Raw genomic sequence first — 17,892 nt, 5'->3', positions numbered from 1 at the left:
GCAAATTAACCTTAATCAGGCCAATGTTCCCAAAAGGGAACATTTCTTTCCGCATGCGATTTGGTGAAGGGAAATTCATTTTTCCTCCGCATTTTCTGTTTATATATGTTGGACTCAGTAGAGCGTCCAGCCCCTATATGATGTCCAACCCCTATATAGAGTCCATTGGTCCAAAATCCACTGTACAGAGTCCAAACTTGGAATCAACTGTGAGCTCAAAGTTTCGATGGACATCACTCCCTGTATAGAGTCCAGCCAATTGGCTTCACCCCTATATAGAGTCCATTGGTCCAAAATCAACTGTACGGAGTCCAAACTTTGAAATCAACTATAAAGAGTCTTTATGTGGACAACACCCCCTGTATAAAGTCCAGCCAATTACGCATCCCCTATCGAGTTCGAAAATAGACATAGGATCTGCTGTAAGCAGTGAATATTAACCAGAAAACGGCCTCTCCCTTTAATCCTATACATCATTCACTTCTCAAGATAAAAAATATGTATTGAGGCGCCACTGCAGCCACTTCATTACATGAAAAACCCTACAAACACCATCCTCAAATCAAGTGGTCTCTTCGCAGACGCTGCAAATTACAATATCTCAATCATGTAGTGTTGCCAAATTATTGTGCACGCACACATACATGCACACACCCACACAACGCCAAGAAAATACCTAGAAAAAAACCAAGAATCGAAAGAGAATAATGGAGAGCCCAGGATTAATTATTTGTTTTCAAATTATTGTGCGCGCGCGCACACACACACACACACACACACACACACACACACACACACACACACACACACACACACACACACAAACTTATACAACGCCAAGAAAACACCAAGAAAAGAGTAGAGACACAATACACACGCAACTCCAACAGCCATGCAAACGCCCACCCATTTACATGTAAAGTCAAGATGGGTAACAAATAATTATACGAAACGAATGCATACGGGGACGGGTACACGCACGTTTACATACACGTAGTAGTGTAAGAGAGTAACATAGTGCAGTGGTCAGCATAATACTAGCACATGCTGAGAGTGCAATAGCAAGCTTCACCATTGCTCATGGCCATGCAAATGTTCAGCAGCACTCAGTTCCGCAAGCTTCTGAAGATCAGCACACCTGCAACCAATAGATAGCACAAGGATATGCTTATTACCGTAATGATGCATTGGAGCACACAACTACCAAGTTCTCAACGAATGTGATGCTCAATGAAAGTCAACCCACTCAAAGACCTGTGAACAGGTGACGGTGGGGACAATAATCTATTAGTAATATGAGGAATAAGATCGTTTGTGCACACTCAAGACGCACAGACACACCAACATACATGTAGTGTACACAGTGTTTCACTTCACTGCAACTAAATTCAAATGAGATGATTTGAACAATCTGTACAGCGTTGCTGTCAGTCACGGTCTTCCCCAAGATGGAAATGCAATGATTTGTTGTCACGAGACAGTTTCACTGACACAATGTCATGTTCGTGACATCAAAACGGTCACTTCAGGGAATACGAGTATTAGCTTGAGAAGCTTTTTCTTGTCATTGGCATACAAGCAATCCTCCTAGTCCTACTACTACTACTAGTACACTGGCACTGCGTTTGTGGATCCCATTGTATTTGACATCATACTACAGGAAGAGTGTCGTGGAGTTCACATAATTATCACAGGGATAAAAATACATTTCTCATGAAATAAAATAATAATTGATGATAGCTAGACGATCATAATACGATTGATGCAAAGTCCTTGCAGTCCTCGAGGACTACAGTCTGTATCGGCTATAGCGTACCCTTTTGATTTCCGTGATTTTATCACTATAACCGATGCATCACTATATGCGATATGATCGATTTTTTTCGAGCGACACATGAAAGGCAAGGGAATACTTCCAGCATGGCGTTTTGACAAATGAGCATGCTGCATAGTTGACAGTGCCCGCATTTCCATAAAAAATTCTGTTATGTACATGTACATGTGTCACTATCAAAATAAGCAACGTGAAGAAAGTAAAAAAAATAGGGCCTTTGATATTATTGCAACATGTATTTTAAAGTTATCACTATAGCCGATTATAATGTAGTGTGTTATGCATGTTTTGATTCTATGTTGCCATCATAATATCCGATATATCATTACATCCGATAATATTGGTTATAGTGATATTTGTACTGGATAAAATACGTTTTGCTTTTGATATTTCGTACCAATATCACTGTAGCCGATATATTCTTATATCCGGTCACTCTATAGCCGATACAGACTGTATTACGAAGTCGTTGATTACTTTTAGTGCATTCATTCAAGCAACATCAAACAAACGCGATACGCTCCTTGAAAATGGAAAAAAATTCAAGCATAACGACAGAACAGCAGACCAATCGAAACGAGTAAAAGCTTCCTTACCTCAGTCATCGTCCTGCCATGTAGTTGGACAGCCTTTTGACACGGTGGTACAGGCAGCTCTTGTCCAGTCAAACAGGGGTATCCTTGTGGCGTCGAACGAAAGAGAGTGTCAGTGTATCTGACTCGTCAGATTGCAACTGTGCTGAACTTTTCTCTTTCTCCGCTTTCTGCTTTCATCCCTCGCTCTGATGAAACCGTTCAAACGTCTTACTGGCAGCAATGGCCAGCCAAACAGGGGATCCTTGTGGCGTCGAACGAAAGAGAGCGTCAGTGTACCTGACTCGTCAGATTTGAACTGTGCTGAACTTTTCTCGTTCTGCAATTTCTGCTTTCATCCCGCGCACTGATGAAACGTCTTCAGAGAACCACAAGACGCTTTCCAGATTTGATTTTGAACGTCTCCTTATCCTCCTTGGTTACATCGAGACAGATTACTGTCAGCAACTGCACAGCAGAATTGGCAGCCATGGCTGAAGTGAAGAAAGGAATGCGCTGCCACGAGGCAAGCAAAACTGAAAATGTGTTTGTTCTCTTTCGGGCACAACACACAGGACGGCGTGACTGGATAAACTGGACTCCTGGACTGTGAATAGGGGACTTGTAGAAAAAGTGTACTCCTTATAGGGGATTGCGCGGCAGGATGAAGCTGATCAAAACTGAGGGGACTCCTGGACTCTGTATAGTGGATTTTGGACCAATGGACTCTATATAGGGTGCTGGACATCATATAGTGCATGGACTCTATACTGAGTCCTACAGGTATGTACACGCGCATGTTCATGTGTGGTGTAGCCGTGATCTGTCCGTTACTTCAGTAGCCACAACAGCAATACAACTGTCTTATACATGTATAGTGGTATCTTGTAGTGCTAAGTCATTGCTGGCTCACTGTGTGCTTAGCAGTAGAGAGTTATTGAACCCATAGAGCAGTTTGTTAGGTCATGTAGGTTCATTGACGTATATCTCTGCTTCCACATCTTCTATGCGGATTGTGTGCATGTGCGTACATGTGTACGTACGTGCGTTCATGTGCGCACGCATGTGTGTGTGTGTGTATGTGTGTGTATGTGTGTGTTCATATGAATGTGCTCTATCCAATAAAGAATGTACATATAGGGGATGTAGATGCCACTGCACTTTATGCAGTTCTCTTATTCAGAGTGCGTGCATCTGTTCTGCTGTGTATTTGACTGAAGAATGTCCAAGCTGAAAGACTTCAGCAAAGCGTCGATGAACGACAGTCAAGCGTACAAGAACTGCAAGCAAAGCTACAAGAGCAGCTGATACTGGCAGAAAAGGTACACCAGTGAACTTTGTGCGAGTGTGTGTGTGAGCTGCTTGCTAGTGTGCTGGCTGAGTTGCACACTCAGCTTTGCTGTGTGATCACCAACCAGCTAGGTAGTGCTTGTATTCATCCTGCTGGCACTTAGTTTCATGGCCTGTGGAGAATATCTGATGCTCTGAGTTTCTAAATGCTATGCAGCTCCCCCCCCCCCCCCCCCCCCCACACACACACACATGCATGCACACGCTTTCACATACTGTAACTATACAAATTTTCGGCAGCTATTTAATTTCGGCTATATTCGGCACCGACCCAAAACGCCTAAATTAAAACGCCGATGAAATTTTTCACAGCATCTGTCGCACTATACCATGCCCTCTACCCCACGCCGAAAATAAATCGCCGCTGAAATGTCAAAAATCGTGAAGTGCCGAAATTTTGCAGCGCCGAAATTTTGTATATTTACAGTACTTGTTTAGATCTTCAGCCTCAGCACAGTGCACTGTATCAAGTGTGTGGGTACTATGCTTCCAGGTGTCCTGGGGCTGTGTAGTGTTGGCGCTGTTTGACAGTGCCTCTGGCCTCTGTCTACGTTCACTTGCTATGTTCGGTATTCATGATTTTCTGTGCTACTTTGTCCATGGTTTATCACAATCATGACAGGCACAAGCAGAGCATGAGGAAGTTCTTACTCGCTGTCGCCTGGAGAAGGAATCGGCTGAGGCAGAGTCTGTAGCAGCAATCAGTTCAGTGAAAGCTGAACTGGAGAGTAAGGTAAGTACTATCTGTATGTGCAGCTATTCTCAGGGATTTCCAAGGGACAGAAATGTGGTCTCTCATCTGTTCTTGTGATCATTGGGGAAATTCTGTGGCAACTACATGTACGAAATAGTGGTTGCGACTTCGGCGATGATTTGTAAGAAAGGGTTTGCTGCCCACACTGGAGCTCGCGCTATTCCGCCAACTTGACTTGACACTTGACATGTATGTCTAATTTCACTCTTTGTCTTGATCTTTACAGCACCAACAATTTGGTTGAGATAATTGAATTTGCAGCGAAGAGACCACTTGCTTTGGTGATGACGTAGGGTTTTGTATGGATACAGGTGTTATGGTGATTAGTGATGTCTGCATCTCTTATACTCTTCTTAGCTATAAGACACAGTAATACTGTATGATGAGTAATACTCTAGTAATACTCTATTTTTCTTTTAATCTTTTCCTTTTTTCCTTATATTTGTGTGCCTGTAGGCGATCTCATGTAATAAGGCAACACTGCCTGTTTGTTCTTCGACATGAAAAAAAGCCCAATCCAATACACGACATGTACAGTCAACTTCGCTTATAACGACACTCGGCGGGGCATCAAAACGGTGTCCTTATTCGCGAAGTGTCGTTATACCCGAAGTCCCATTATATGTATTACAGTGGGATGGGACTTTGCTCTGGGCATGGAAATTCTGTCGTTATTCGCGAATTGTCGTTATATCCGCAGTCGTTATTAGCGAAGTTGACTGTATGCTTTTTCTGCTGCAGGTTGCTGCCATATCAGGAGTTCGCCGTGAACTAGAGAATTCTGAACGGGAGAAGACTGCTTTGGAATCAAAGGTGGCAGAGAAAGAAAAGGTACGTGTACTTTAAAACAGGAAAACGGAATACTAATTACTATCCATGCAACAACATGTCTCAACTATGAACGCTGTACTGATAAGGGAGCATCTCTTAAGTTCGCATTTTTTTCTTAACGTAACATCAAACAGACCCCCCCCCCCCCCCCCCTCTATTCGAAAGTCTTATCGTACTTTTCTGTGGATGGCACAAATACACGTAATGGGCGCTTTTGATTACACATTCTGGACCCTGGTTTTATCGAATGACCAGAATGAACGGTTTGCGGCCATGTAAACGAACGACTTCACGTAAAAATCGTAACAGGGGTCACGTGGGATCGCATATACCCTCGCGCGCACGTAGACCTAGCATCGCGTGTATGTCAAGTATGTCAATTCTGGCGGAAGAATTAGAAATTCCACTCTCTCTCTTCAGAATCGACGGAATTGGATTCTGTCGATTCTGGCGGAAGAATTAGATATTCCGCACTCTCTCTCTCTCTCTCTCTCTCTCTCTCTCTCTCTCTCTCTCTCTCTCTCTCTCTCTCTCTCTCTCTCTTCAGAATCGACGGAATTGGATTCTGTCGATTCTGGCGATGGAATTTGTGTGATTGAACGATGCATGCACCGTAACGAATTCTAGAATGGACGGAATTGTGTGTAATCAAACGCATCCAATGAAAGTCGTAGCACATTCTGAATGAAAGATTATTATGTCATTCATGCTCACAAAGTATACATAATTCTGGAGTTGGCTGTCTACATACAGCCAACTTCGCTAATAACGACTGTGGATATAACGACAATTCACGAACAAAGACAGAATTTCCATGCCCAGAGCAAAGTCCTGTCTAACTGTAATACGTCATGAGACTTCAAGCATAAGGACACTTCGCGAGTAAGGACACTTTTCTGATGCCCCGCCGATTGTCATTATACGCAAAGTTGACTGTATACAGTGAAACCTCGGTAAGAGGAACACTGATAAGACAAACTTTCGCTTTAGAAGAACTAGAATTCCAAGCGCTATTGGATTCATCACGGTGTATTCACTGGGTACGAAATATGGATAAGAAGAACTCCCGCTATTGCGAACAAATTCCATCGGTCCCTTGGTGTTCGTCCTAAAGAGGTTTGACTGTACTTGATTGCATGTTCATAATTGTATAGAGAAGTATGATGACTATGCACAAGTAGTTTAAAGTTATTATCTGATCTGTATCCATAGAAGAAGTCACGTGCAGCTTCACTTTGGTGCAGATCGAGGGCGACCAGCTTGCATCTTGTGGCCTTCCCTGCTCCTTGTGCTGCCGCAACTTGCCCAGCGCTACAGTGAACATACATTCCTGGAAGCCGCAATTTCAGGACTTCTTGGCAGGGGGTGCTTCCTCATCCTCAGCTGGCTGCTTTCGCTTTTTTTTCCTTTCGTCTTTCAAACCTGACATGCTGTCGACTGAACTTATCCGAAGATGTCAGGTAATCGGCAGATGACTCACGACGGGCTGGTGACAATGACCGTGAGTGACAGTGGTCACTTGCAGGTTTGCAGCGAGGTGGCTTGCCTTCCGGATCTGCGTACGCATTGTTTTTGATGCTTGGTTTCCATGACCAAGAGTATCCAGAAGGCACCACACTCTTGCTGTGTGGGTATGGGAAATCGTGGTCGCCATAATTTGGAGAGGCATCCACAGGGAAGAACTTGTTGATTGAGAAGAACAATAACCCACAGGGAATAACTTGTTGATTGAGAAGAACCTGGACACGGCCAAGTCGTCGACGTTGACTTTGTTCTTGTCATCAACAGAAATCCGTGCTCGCATTCATCATGGAAAAATTCGAACAGCTCATTGGCATACTTGACCTGAGCCATGGTGAAGTGCAGGTCTGCGTGCTCAGCTTTTGCTACTGTGTTCTGTTTGGCAGGGATGCTAGTGTTGACGCGCACATGACTTGTACAATCTTGCCGTGACCTGATCTTGGTGGGGCGCTATCATGAGGTGATGGACCGGATCCTTGCTGATCTCTAGCCCAGGAAATTTCTCTATCAAGTGCGCACAGATCTGCTGCTGCAGGGACACTCCGTTTGTTGTCGCTGTATCTGTGCGTCGGCGACATTGTGCTGAGAAGCCGTGTAGCTCAGCTATTGATGAAACTGCATCCACAGTCCCGGGCACAGTCACATGTATGGGGGGACTTCCCCTGAGCCTTTGCCAGGTCCAGGCCTGGACTGGTCAAGCGGAGGCTGTTGTGAGGCACAGGCGCAAGGCGGTGGCTCTTAACTGGAGAAGGTGGACACTCCATATGCAGCAAATCATCGATGACGTGCTCGTCCAGTACGACTTCATGCAGGTTTAGCACAATGATATGGCTTTTCCGTATCACTGCCATCGCTGGAAACCACTGCAGGAGGTTCATGGTGCATGCATGGGAGAAGGACCATCTTCTGTCTTGTTTCTCCAAGACTGATGATTGATAGCAATGGCAGACCAGGTGAGCTAGTGATAGGGCGAGCACACACCAGCAGTTCATCTCTTGACAAGGGTCCAGGGAATTCCTCACTATCTGCTTTTGCTAGCTGACACAAAGCAGTCTCCCAAGACAAGTGCAGGCCATACAGGGATAACACTCTGAATGTAGATGACTGGGGAGCAGGGTTGATCTTACCTCGCTGTGGAGCAACTCTGACACGGATTCTCGGGCTTAGCGATCCAGCAGCCTTTTCCACAATCTGCAGTTTAAGGACGGCCTGTGGCAGACAAGGAAGCCAACGTATTCTGAAGTCACTGGCTGCTTTGGCTGTCGACGAAAACAAAGACTTGGTGTATTCAGCCAAGATGGGTGAGCGACGGACCAGGGTTTCGATTTGCACGCTGCTTTCAAGGGCTGCAGGGCCTCTTACATCCGCCGTGGGATCGGGAGTCCCTTTTCATCATATTGCCGCCTGCTGTGTTGACATGGGCAAAGGCGTGCCTTCGCCTTTGCATGCCAGTAGGTCATTTGGGTAACGGCTCCTTGTCAAGTTTTTGTGTTCAATTTTGCACTTATTTACATGTGTGTGTGTGTGTGTGTGTGTGTGTGTGTGTGTGTGCACGTGTGTGTGTTTGTGTGTATGTGTGTGTATTCACACGTGTGTGTGTGTGTGTGTGTGTACGCGTGTGTACTGTGCCCTGTCAGAACATTGCCGAGAGGTGCACTGAAATTCAGCACTTGACGAACAAATTGAAAAAGGCTCAGGTAGGGCAACATGATATGTGTACTGCTGCTGTCCCCGCCGCCGCAGCTGCTGCTGCTGTTGTTGTTGTGGTGGTGGTCGTCGACGCCGTCGTTGTTGCTCTTGTTGTTGCTCTTGCTGTGCTGTTGTCACTGCTGTCGCTGTCATCGTCATTGATGTGGTTGCAATTTTATTTTCCCCTTTGGTTATGGCTAGTGGTCTATAAGTATTTTTGTTTTTGTTTGCATGTGAGTGCGTGCGTGCGTGCGTGCGTGCGTGCGTGCGTGCGTGTGTGTGTGTGTGTGTGTGTGTGTGTGTGTGTGTGTGTGTGTGTGTGTGCGTGTGTACATGGCAGGAGACAGCCAAGGAGAAGGGTGCCACTCATGAGAAAGAGGTGAGTTGATGACCGAGCATATACTGCTGTCAAGGTTTGTTTATTGGCCAGCAACTAGCATATCACATGACGTGATTGTGTACAGTAGACTGCGGTGTAAGTTGTCAGCCTACACGGCTCTTAGCCCTGTCTGTGTGGGTACATGCAATGGGAGCAGTAGGGTGTATCATGGTATAAACCCAGGTCACAGGGGGCACAGCAGCAGCATCATCATGGCTCACGCCCATGCCCATGAATGTAGCCATGTGTTGCATTCACCCACTGACAATTCTTTTCAGCTACAACATAGATATGTGTCTGCTGATATGTCCACCTCGGCCGTCCAACTTTTGAGATGTGTATGAGCCTTTAGTCGTCAGGTTAGTGCATGCAAAAGCTGATGACGGGGTAAAGCAAGTACTGGAGCAAGGGCAAAGGAGATAAGAGGAGTATAGTTTAGCAGCACACCAGGAGCAGAGGAGGAATGTAGCTGTTCCTAAAGTACTGGGATCAAATGATGTTCTGAAAGGGGCTTGTCTTACCAAAGCACATGCTCTATGTAGGAATTATATTGGTGCAATCCGGCTCACATGTATTCCCGTGTTTGCGTTGTTGCAGGATATCATGTTCTCAAACCTATCTTGACCTGTGCCTGGTTTTACATTGACTTTTTGTGTTGCGATTATAGCTCGCTGACCTTCGGTCTGCCATTGCAGAGGCAGAACAATCCACAAAGCTGGAGAAAGCGGTTAGTATTGAGCTGCTACCTTCCTGTCAAAGAATGCCAGTCACACCACTTCTTGGATTGGTGCAGTGACTGCAGTCTTTGCAGTACACATAATGACTCTAGCCAGCAGCTGTTACCTCGTCTTCACACAACTGCTCAGCCACGGCGCATGTTTCTATGGCTGAAAGTTATAGCGTAATGATAAGCAGAACAGTAGTTGCATGTAAAAGGACATGTGCTTGATCTTGAACCCGTTTGCTTGTGCGGGCAATCCAGTGCAACAACGGTACGTACCGTGATACTGGCCGTGCATAAGAGGGCATGGACTGTATGCAGTGTACTATGCACTCATACTGATACTGGCCCTGCATAAGAGGGGGGCATGGACTGTATGCAGTGTACTATGCACTCATACTTTCACATGTACACGTGCGTCACTATGTTACGGCTTACGCCTTTGGCAAAGCTCGGTAAAAAGTTACTAAAAACATTTATACAGTGCGTGATATGCCCCTCTTTGTGTTTTGCATAATGCTTCTCTGCTTCTTATGATACTGAATTGGAGCAATTTGGATACAAAGGGAGTGGGTTGCAGCTTGTTATAATCACAGTTGTCGAGTTTTGCCTGTCCGGCCGGGCAATTTCTCGTAATTCCTCGCAATGAAAGTTACGAAACGAAATCTGCCACTTGTTTGTGCTCTGTTTGTATGGTACAGGAGAATGTCAAGGTCTGTGTGACATTGGCTGCTGTGAAAGATGAGCTTGAACAGCTGAAAGCACAGGTAAGCGTGCATTGTCATGGCTGGGTTGGCAGTGATGGCTAGAATCCAGTGCCTTTCTGCTTTTAAACACTGTCACCTAGCCTGAAGTAAGGGACCCATGTCTGTCTTATGTGTTACATTCAACTCCACTTGTAACGAACTCGCGTGTAGCGAATTTTGTGATAAAACGAACCATTGTCCATGTCCCAGTTTGAACCCACAGTGTAAATTCATTTCTGTTATAACGAACTTCGGCTACATGTATAAAGAACTAATTCTCCTGCACAATGGTGTTCGTTATATCAGTAGTCGACTGTATGTGTTTCTTGCTTGGTTGACATGGGACTGATGATGAAATCCTCGCTAGTTAATCACTTGGTTGTATTGCTCTGTGCATGTTTGCAGCTGTCGGATTTGGAAAAGGAGAAGCAGGTAGCAGCCAAGAAACTGAGTGTAAGAATTGCATACGTGGCAACTCACACATTCAGTCATTCACACAATTCGTGTTAGTACATTGCGTCTGAGCTCTGTAAAAGTTCTGCAATACAAAATGGTGTGCGTGGGGGTCTGCCTCAATACTTCTCTCAAGTACCAAGAATATCAGTTGAAGAACACCACTATGTCTAGTCAAAAGATAGACACACAGAATGAGATACGAACAGTTTGCTAATGACATACATAGCAAGACAAGAGGACCGAATGGAAACAAATATAAATAGCAATACAGCATGGAAAAGAAGAAGAGCGCACATCTACAGCGTGTAGTGAATGTTGAGAGAGGTGCATTCACATCTTTGGTCTTCAGTACTAATGGCCTCTGTGGGCTTGAATGTCTGCGAGCTTTAAATTAAGATGCAAGATCTCTTTCATTCTGGTCAGGTGGTTCGTCACCTGTTTCCGCGGTTGCCGGGCCTCATATTTGCGTAGGCGATCCGGGGCTTTATCATTCCTGGATGAGTGCCGTCTACGTTCATTGTAGATGCGTCTTCCGTTTAGTATCGACCTACTTTACAAGTAGGGATGGTCTGGAATTTTAGCCGGCTTTTAGTTGCGCCTTGATCCTAGAGATGCGGAAAACTCGGTTTCCAAAAAGAATTTAGTTGCACTATAGTAAAATAATGATCTGCTTTGGTAGTAGTGACTGCGACTCAGTAATACTTGCCTGTGAGCATACGTTGACTTTGGATTTGTCTATACATCTCGAGCATGAGTTGACTGGATTTTTCTATTCACCTTTCCGGATCACTTGATCATGGATTTTTCGATTATAAAGGTTTTTTTATTTTCGATAAGGTTCTTTGAAAAAAACCAGCATGGAAAAGGTAACAATTGTTGTACATGTAGTACGAATATGGAGCTGGCATCTGAGGCTTTTGGATGCCACCACATCGGCACATGGCAATACATACCTGGAAAAGGTCTTGTCAAGGCCAGATGCAGCAATCTGTACTATCCCTGCTGAGTTATCGAGACCAGTTGTTTCCAGGTCAAACAAGACATAGTCACAGGCCTCGGATGCAGGGATTGGGTCATAAGACACTGGTGCAGCTATCTCAGTGTTGTCCTGCTGGTCAAGTAGGAGGGCGCATTCAGACTGGTACTGAGTGCCTTCACGCACCTCGGTGGCCGTTAGACGTGAGGACTGAGTTTCTTTTAGCTCTAGTCACAGCGCTTCTTGACTTCCTTCTTGCCCTGGCGCAGGGTTTTCTGATTCCTCTGCAAATCCAGTCGTTCACCATGTGCACGGGCATGCTGGCTTGGTGAAAGCCCAGCTTTCTCGCATACGTCGGCTTCTTAGGTGTATCCAACATTCTTCTGCGCAACAGCTGCACCAACCCGAAAATTGAATGACGGAGAACTTCGTGACTTCGGTTGTTTGCTGGCCACCGTGTTGTTGAGCGATTCGTTCACTTTATTTTACTTCAAGTATTTTTGCCGTGATGCACAAGCTTCTCAGCATTGTCAGCGTATGCACTGAATATTTTCTTCAATGCTGCTTGGGTGATTGGAGAAGATAGATCTTTCCCAAATGGCAGGCTCTTGTGGCGGTAGCTGTCGGGGTCATCACCATACTTGCACCATTCTCCGCAAGCGGCATGGTCACAGTACATGTGCGGAACAGTGGTGTTCAGTGCAACTGTTATGGAATTTCTCCCCACCCCCTGGTCCGCACACCACACAACCGTTCGCTGACTCATTTGGGTTTCAAGAATACTTCATCAAACACGAACTGACGGCGAAGAGAGCGGGGAAGAAAGACCACGAAATAATAAACAACCAACAGTTATAAACAGAGAAACGGCGAACACATCGAAACGACCAATGAGCGACTAGTACGTACGATACATGTGACTAGAACCAAGACAACAACATCGTGGACGAATCACACCACTCCCTCGCACCCGAACTCGACTCGCACAGCGCATGCTCCACATAATCCACGCATGCGCGACAACTAGTTAGACAAACGCACTCACTCAGGCAGAAGCAGATCCACACTCTCTGACAACGCATATACTACATACACCACGTCATACGCATCACACCCATATACTGCACACCCCGCATCACTCCCGTACAGACAGCAGACCATATTTGACACCGGACAAGACAAGACAGCGAGACCAGGAACAACAACGGATGTAAATAATAAGCAAATCGAATTTCGTAACACAGCCTCCTCCAACGGGAGGAGTCGACCACGACTCCTTACAGAGAATAGGGATTACTATGGAGAGAATTATGGTGAGAATTATGAATGAATGATGAATGATGGTGAGAATTATGGTGAAACTAGTTTATAAAATGTGTAGATCGTCCTCCACCATAACCTCAATGAGAGGTGTCATGGTGTTACGGTGCTTGCTTGTTGTTGGTCCGTCCTTTTGGTACCTTGTCCCCTCACGTCCGGTGATGTTGTAGAACATGCAAGCTGATAGAATTGCCGTGATTCTGGGTAATGGCATACACGAAGAGCTTCTGCACGCACTTCATCAGAGAGCTCCTTGCGGCATTCCGCCTTCAGCTTAAACAGAGAATTCCCAAGGTTTTTTTCTTCACATGGTCAAGGTCCGATGACTTTTCAACCTCCTTACCGACAACTTCCCTTACACGCTTGATGGCACTTGAGTCATCATCCCCAATCAGCATAGCAATGGAGACACCGGAAGACTGGAGCGATTCTGCGATTTCACCTGCTGAATCAGACTCCATTGCCTTGGTGTTCAGTGCAACCTTCAAGCTGATAGAATTGCCGTGATTCTGGGTAATGGCATACACGAAGAGCTTCTGCACGTACTTCATCAGAGAGCTCCTTGCGGCATTCCGCCTTCAGCTTAAACAGAGAATTCCCAAGGTTTTTTTCTTCACATGGTCAAGGTCCGATGACTTTTCAACCTCCTTACCGACAACTTCCCTTACACGCTTGATGGCACTTGAGTCATCATCCCCAATCAGCATAGCAATGGAGACACCGGAAGACTGGAGCGATTCTGCAATTTCACCTGCTGAATCAGACTCCATTGCCTTGGCGGACTTGTCGAAATTCTTCCTGCAGTCATGGCTGCCTGGCACTTTGCCCAATCCCTCGGCAGCGTAGCATGTTGCACATCGCTTAGACCATGTTGCATAGCCAATGACTTTTTGGATGTCCCTGTACAGAGTTCGGGAGTGCTACGCCCAGAAGCGGCTCGTCCTGGTGTGGCGCTGTGTCAATGGGAAAGCCAGCAGTGTCCTCCAGGACCTATTCTCACCATCAGCTGGCAGCACCACCCGGCACCAGGTTTCCAGGGGCCTCACTGTCCCCTCGGCACAGTCAGAAGCCGGCAGATCTCGCCTGGCCTTTCAGGCAGCCTTGGCCTGGAACGCTCTCCCAAGGAGTGTAAGGGAGATCAAGGCTGCCCAGCAATTTAACCCTTTCACTGCCAGCTGACCACTCAAGGTGACAAGGCGCTCCCTGCCAGGCTGTCAGCTGAGCTGTACACCCCCTCCCTGCCAGGCACTTTTTACCTCCAGCTCGAAAAATCGAAAGGCCTACTTTTCCTGGATTTTTTGGTACTTTCTGTACGGAATATCGCTTTCCAAAGTATACATCGTAGGTAGACAACTCATAAAGGAAGCCATTGCCGTCGAAAAAAATCGCAAAATCCGAAGTACAAACGTGCTGCGCGATCTAGCGCCAGCCGCTGTACAAAAATGCGTGTCATGTCATGCGAAAGTGCGCCGTGCGCCGCATGCGCTACATACACTATGTACACGATCGGCCCGGACACTCGCGAAGTAAAGTTAGCTGTTGTTTTGGAGAGAGAAGCAGATCCTTTTTTTCGTTCGCTGGGATTGAAAGATATGCCAGTGGACAGTTGAGCTACAACACTGGAAGCAGAAGAGATGGCTTGCGGAATCTTCTCTATCTTCGTGGCAATAGGACTTCAGTTGCGAGAGACTTTCGTCCTGTCGTTGCGGACGAAATTCTTGTTGCTGCCACCAGAAAACTCGGAGAACGAAACGTTCGTAAGTCGTTTGGTGAAGCGGATCGTGTCGGTGAACGGCTGCGGAATGTTCTGCCGCCATGGTGGTCGTTTGTTCTCCCCATTAGCAGCAGTCCAAATACTTTTCAACTTCGGAGAGTGAAGCGCTTCCCTGTTCCGTTGACAAGCGTTCGCGAGTGTAATTCACTTTCGCATCAGCTTGCAGTAGATCGTCAGGTTTTGAGCCAGAGGTAGGTGTCGTTGTAGAAAGAATATAATTATGTTGTAGCTGACATACCTGTAGTGTCTCTTGACCGTGCTGGTCGCCATTGCAACGTGGTAGTTCTTAGAAAATTTTAGTTCTGGACCCGGTGACCGCCGCCAGCGCTGTTTCCGTCAAGTTTGCAGTGAATGCGTCCGCGAGGAATTTATCGTCTGGTTGTCTCTACCCGTGACTCCAACCGCCTATCGCAACGGATAGCCGCCTGGAGTCTTGGGTAATAGCTAGGCATCAAGTCTGAACCAAATTCCATGCTCCGTGCAATGAAAGTTGACGGGAAAGAGGAAAATACTCGCACCGACTCAGCGAGGTGGAAGTGCGTGAGAACCGGTTTCTTCCTCGCCGATCGGCTAAAAATCGGATGCGCATTTTCAACGACGCTGGTTCGATTTTTTTCAAATGGCAACCCATACTTCTGGAAGCGTATTTCGATGGGTATGGACATCTTCCAGGGCCCAGTGGCCGTCTACCACGGCAAAACATCTCCAATATTCGAAAATAGAGGCACGAACTGGGTGAGGTCTGCCTGTCGACGGAAGTCGACAACAGCACTGGGGACTGCATGTTTACTCGTCGACGCAAGTCGACAATGGCACTCGGAGTGCATGAATGCGCTGTCGACTGCAGTCGACAGCGGCAGTGAAAGGGTTAAGCTTGCCTCCATCCCCTACACCTTGCAATGAATGCTCTGTCTGACTTTTCCCGTCCACACACCACGTCATTTACTCTTCTCTGCGTGCTTGTGCGCTTATGAACTCTTTGTGTTCCCTCTGTTGACGCTTCAAAATCGCTCTATTGACACTGCAAAATCGCTCTGTTGACGCTACAAAATTGCTCTGCGTGCTTGTGCGCTTATGAACCCTTTGTGTTCCCTCTGTTGACGCTTCAAAATCGCTCTATTGACACTGCACAATCGCTCTGTTGACGCTACAAAATTGCTTATCATCTCCCTCCCTCCCTCCCCCCCCCCCCCCCTCTCTCTCTCTCTCTCTCTCTCTCTCTCTCTCTCTCTCTCCCCGTAGCTCTCTCCCTTTTGAAATTCGCTTCCATAGAATTGGGCACCATTGCCCGTTTGGCCTTGCGAAGCAAAATAAAAATCAACAACAACAACTTTCCCAGTTTTGTCGCCAATAGCGTGACCAACACCAGTCAGGCTGTTCATGGCGCGTCCTCGCTGCTGCCACCCGCCGTCGTAACTCATCGTTATTCCTTCATCTCCAGCTATCCGTGACTCTTCGGCTGCTGCCGTCTCGCAGCTCTCTTGCGCTACTTTCTCAACAGCAGGCCCAATAACTCTCTAAGCTTGGGGTCAATGGCAGGGACATCCAGGGTTGTCAAGCAGTGATTGATATGAGTAGGGCCAATGCCTGCTTGCTCCATTCCTAGATAGTAGATACACAAACACATATGGACGGACAGACACGTACACGCGCACACGCGCGCACACACACACACACACACACACTTTTTCCAATCTATTCCTAGCGTATTTCCCCGGATATATGTCGCACCTTTTGTAGTTTTTACGCCAACATCTCAAAGCCCAAATGGGGTAATGATATGTAAAGCAGGCAACTCCACGCAGGAGGCTAACGAGAGGACGTAAAATGCGAAGATGGTCATTGCAATGCACTGCAGTGCCCTCTGTGGAATAGAGAAGTTCAGGATGTGTGTGTGTGTGTGTGTGTGTGTGTGTGTTTGTGTGTGTGTGTGTGTGTTTGTGTGTGTGTGTGTGTGTGTGCGTGCGCGTGTGCGTGTGTATATGTGTACCTGTGTGTTGTTTCTGTGCAGGGTGGTGAGAAGGAAGCTCAGGGACTGAAAGACTCGCTTCAGGCCAGCCAGGCGGAGTGCACAAAGCTGCAAGAACAGGTCAGTCATGCAACTATGTAGATTAGTTTATGCTGAAAGCACCAGTAGCACTAGCATCAGCAGCGTACACAGCGCTATGGGTAGAGCGCATGCATGTTGTGTTCAGTTGGGTTATGGTTGTCTTTGCAAGAAACTCAGAATACAGCAAAGTTCCAATGATCCATTCCTTCAGTTGTGTCATGCCTGTGCACGTTGCTAGTAATGGAGCACTGGTCTCAGCCATGTGGGCTGCGAGTGTGTACAGTGACCTCAGTGCCATCTGTTCTGCTCCCGCCCTGTCCAGCCTTCTGCAGGCTGCTGTGTATGCACTCAGCTCTAAGATGTCCCATGTACAACACCGACCACTTTAGCTTTGGTTTTCGAGTTTGAACCATCTTGACTCAATGTGCACCTACTCTTTCCCAAGTTATTTCAAAAGGGTGCTACGAAACGTTGGGTCTTTGTGTCCACTTTTTGTTCCCACAACTTCACACTCACTGGCTGCAGAGCGCAGCAACGCGACAGCACTCTGTTGAGATTCTAAAGTGTTTGTTCTCTCTTGGCGTTTGGCTGTGAAAATGCTGTGTGCATGCTTATGTGTGTGCGCATGTGCTCGCTTTCTGTGTACAGCTCGGTCAATCAAAACGTCTCCTCAAGGAGTCTAAACAGAAGCTACAGGTAAAAAGTGTGCATTTCAGTCTAACAATGGCCTCTCCCCAAGTGTACAATGCTGTGTGTAATTGGCCCTCTATGTGAACTGGTTTGTAGTGAAATAATGACTCCAGCTAGAATGTATTTCGAACTTGTCATGCATCAACACATGATTGCGTTGTTTATCTGCATCCTTTCTTTGAGTCATTGTTTCCTGTCCCTGCTCCCTCAGTTTTAATGACGACTGTAG

At 46.5% G+C, this 17,892-nt stretch overlaps 1 protein-coding gene across 1 annotated transcript in view; it reads left to right on the top strand.

Annotated features, from left to right (window-relative positions):
* The window catches only part of LOC135805693 (early endosome antigen 1-like), a 53,322-nt gene that overhangs the window by 19,045 nt on the left and 16,385 nt on the right, over positions 1 to 17,892 (top strand). The window contains exons 27-36 of the mRNA XM_065319779.1: positions 3,627 to 3,728; positions 4,379 to 4,489; positions 5,252 to 5,341; positions 8,500 to 8,559; positions 8,892 to 8,930; positions 9,598 to 9,657; positions 10,353 to 10,418; positions 10,803 to 10,850; positions 16,935 to 17,012; positions 17,622 to 17,669. Of these exons, the coding sequence (XP_065175851.1) occupies positions 3,627 to 3,728; positions 4,379 to 4,489; positions 5,252 to 5,341; positions 8,500 to 8,559; positions 8,892 to 8,930; positions 9,598 to 9,657; positions 10,353 to 10,418; positions 10,803 to 10,850; positions 16,935 to 17,012; positions 17,622 to 17,669 (702 nt within the window). The remainder of the gene's footprint in view (positions 1 to 3,626; positions 3,729 to 4,378; positions 4,490 to 5,251; positions 5,342 to 8,499; positions 8,560 to 8,891; positions 8,931 to 9,597; positions 9,658 to 10,352; positions 10,419 to 10,802; positions 10,851 to 16,934; positions 17,013 to 17,621; positions 17,670 to 17,892) is intronic.

The sequence above is a fragment of the Sycon ciliatum genome, chromosome 1 (genome assembly GCF_964019385.1).
Source record: "Sycon ciliatum chromosome 1, ocSycCili1.1, whole genome shotgun sequence".
NCBI classification, from domain to species: Eukaryota; Metazoa; Porifera; class Calcarea; order Leucosolenida; family Sycettidae; genus Sycon; species Sycon ciliatum.
Note: the sequence above shows the minus strand (reverse complement) of the source record. Positions and strands in the feature narration are given on the sequence as shown.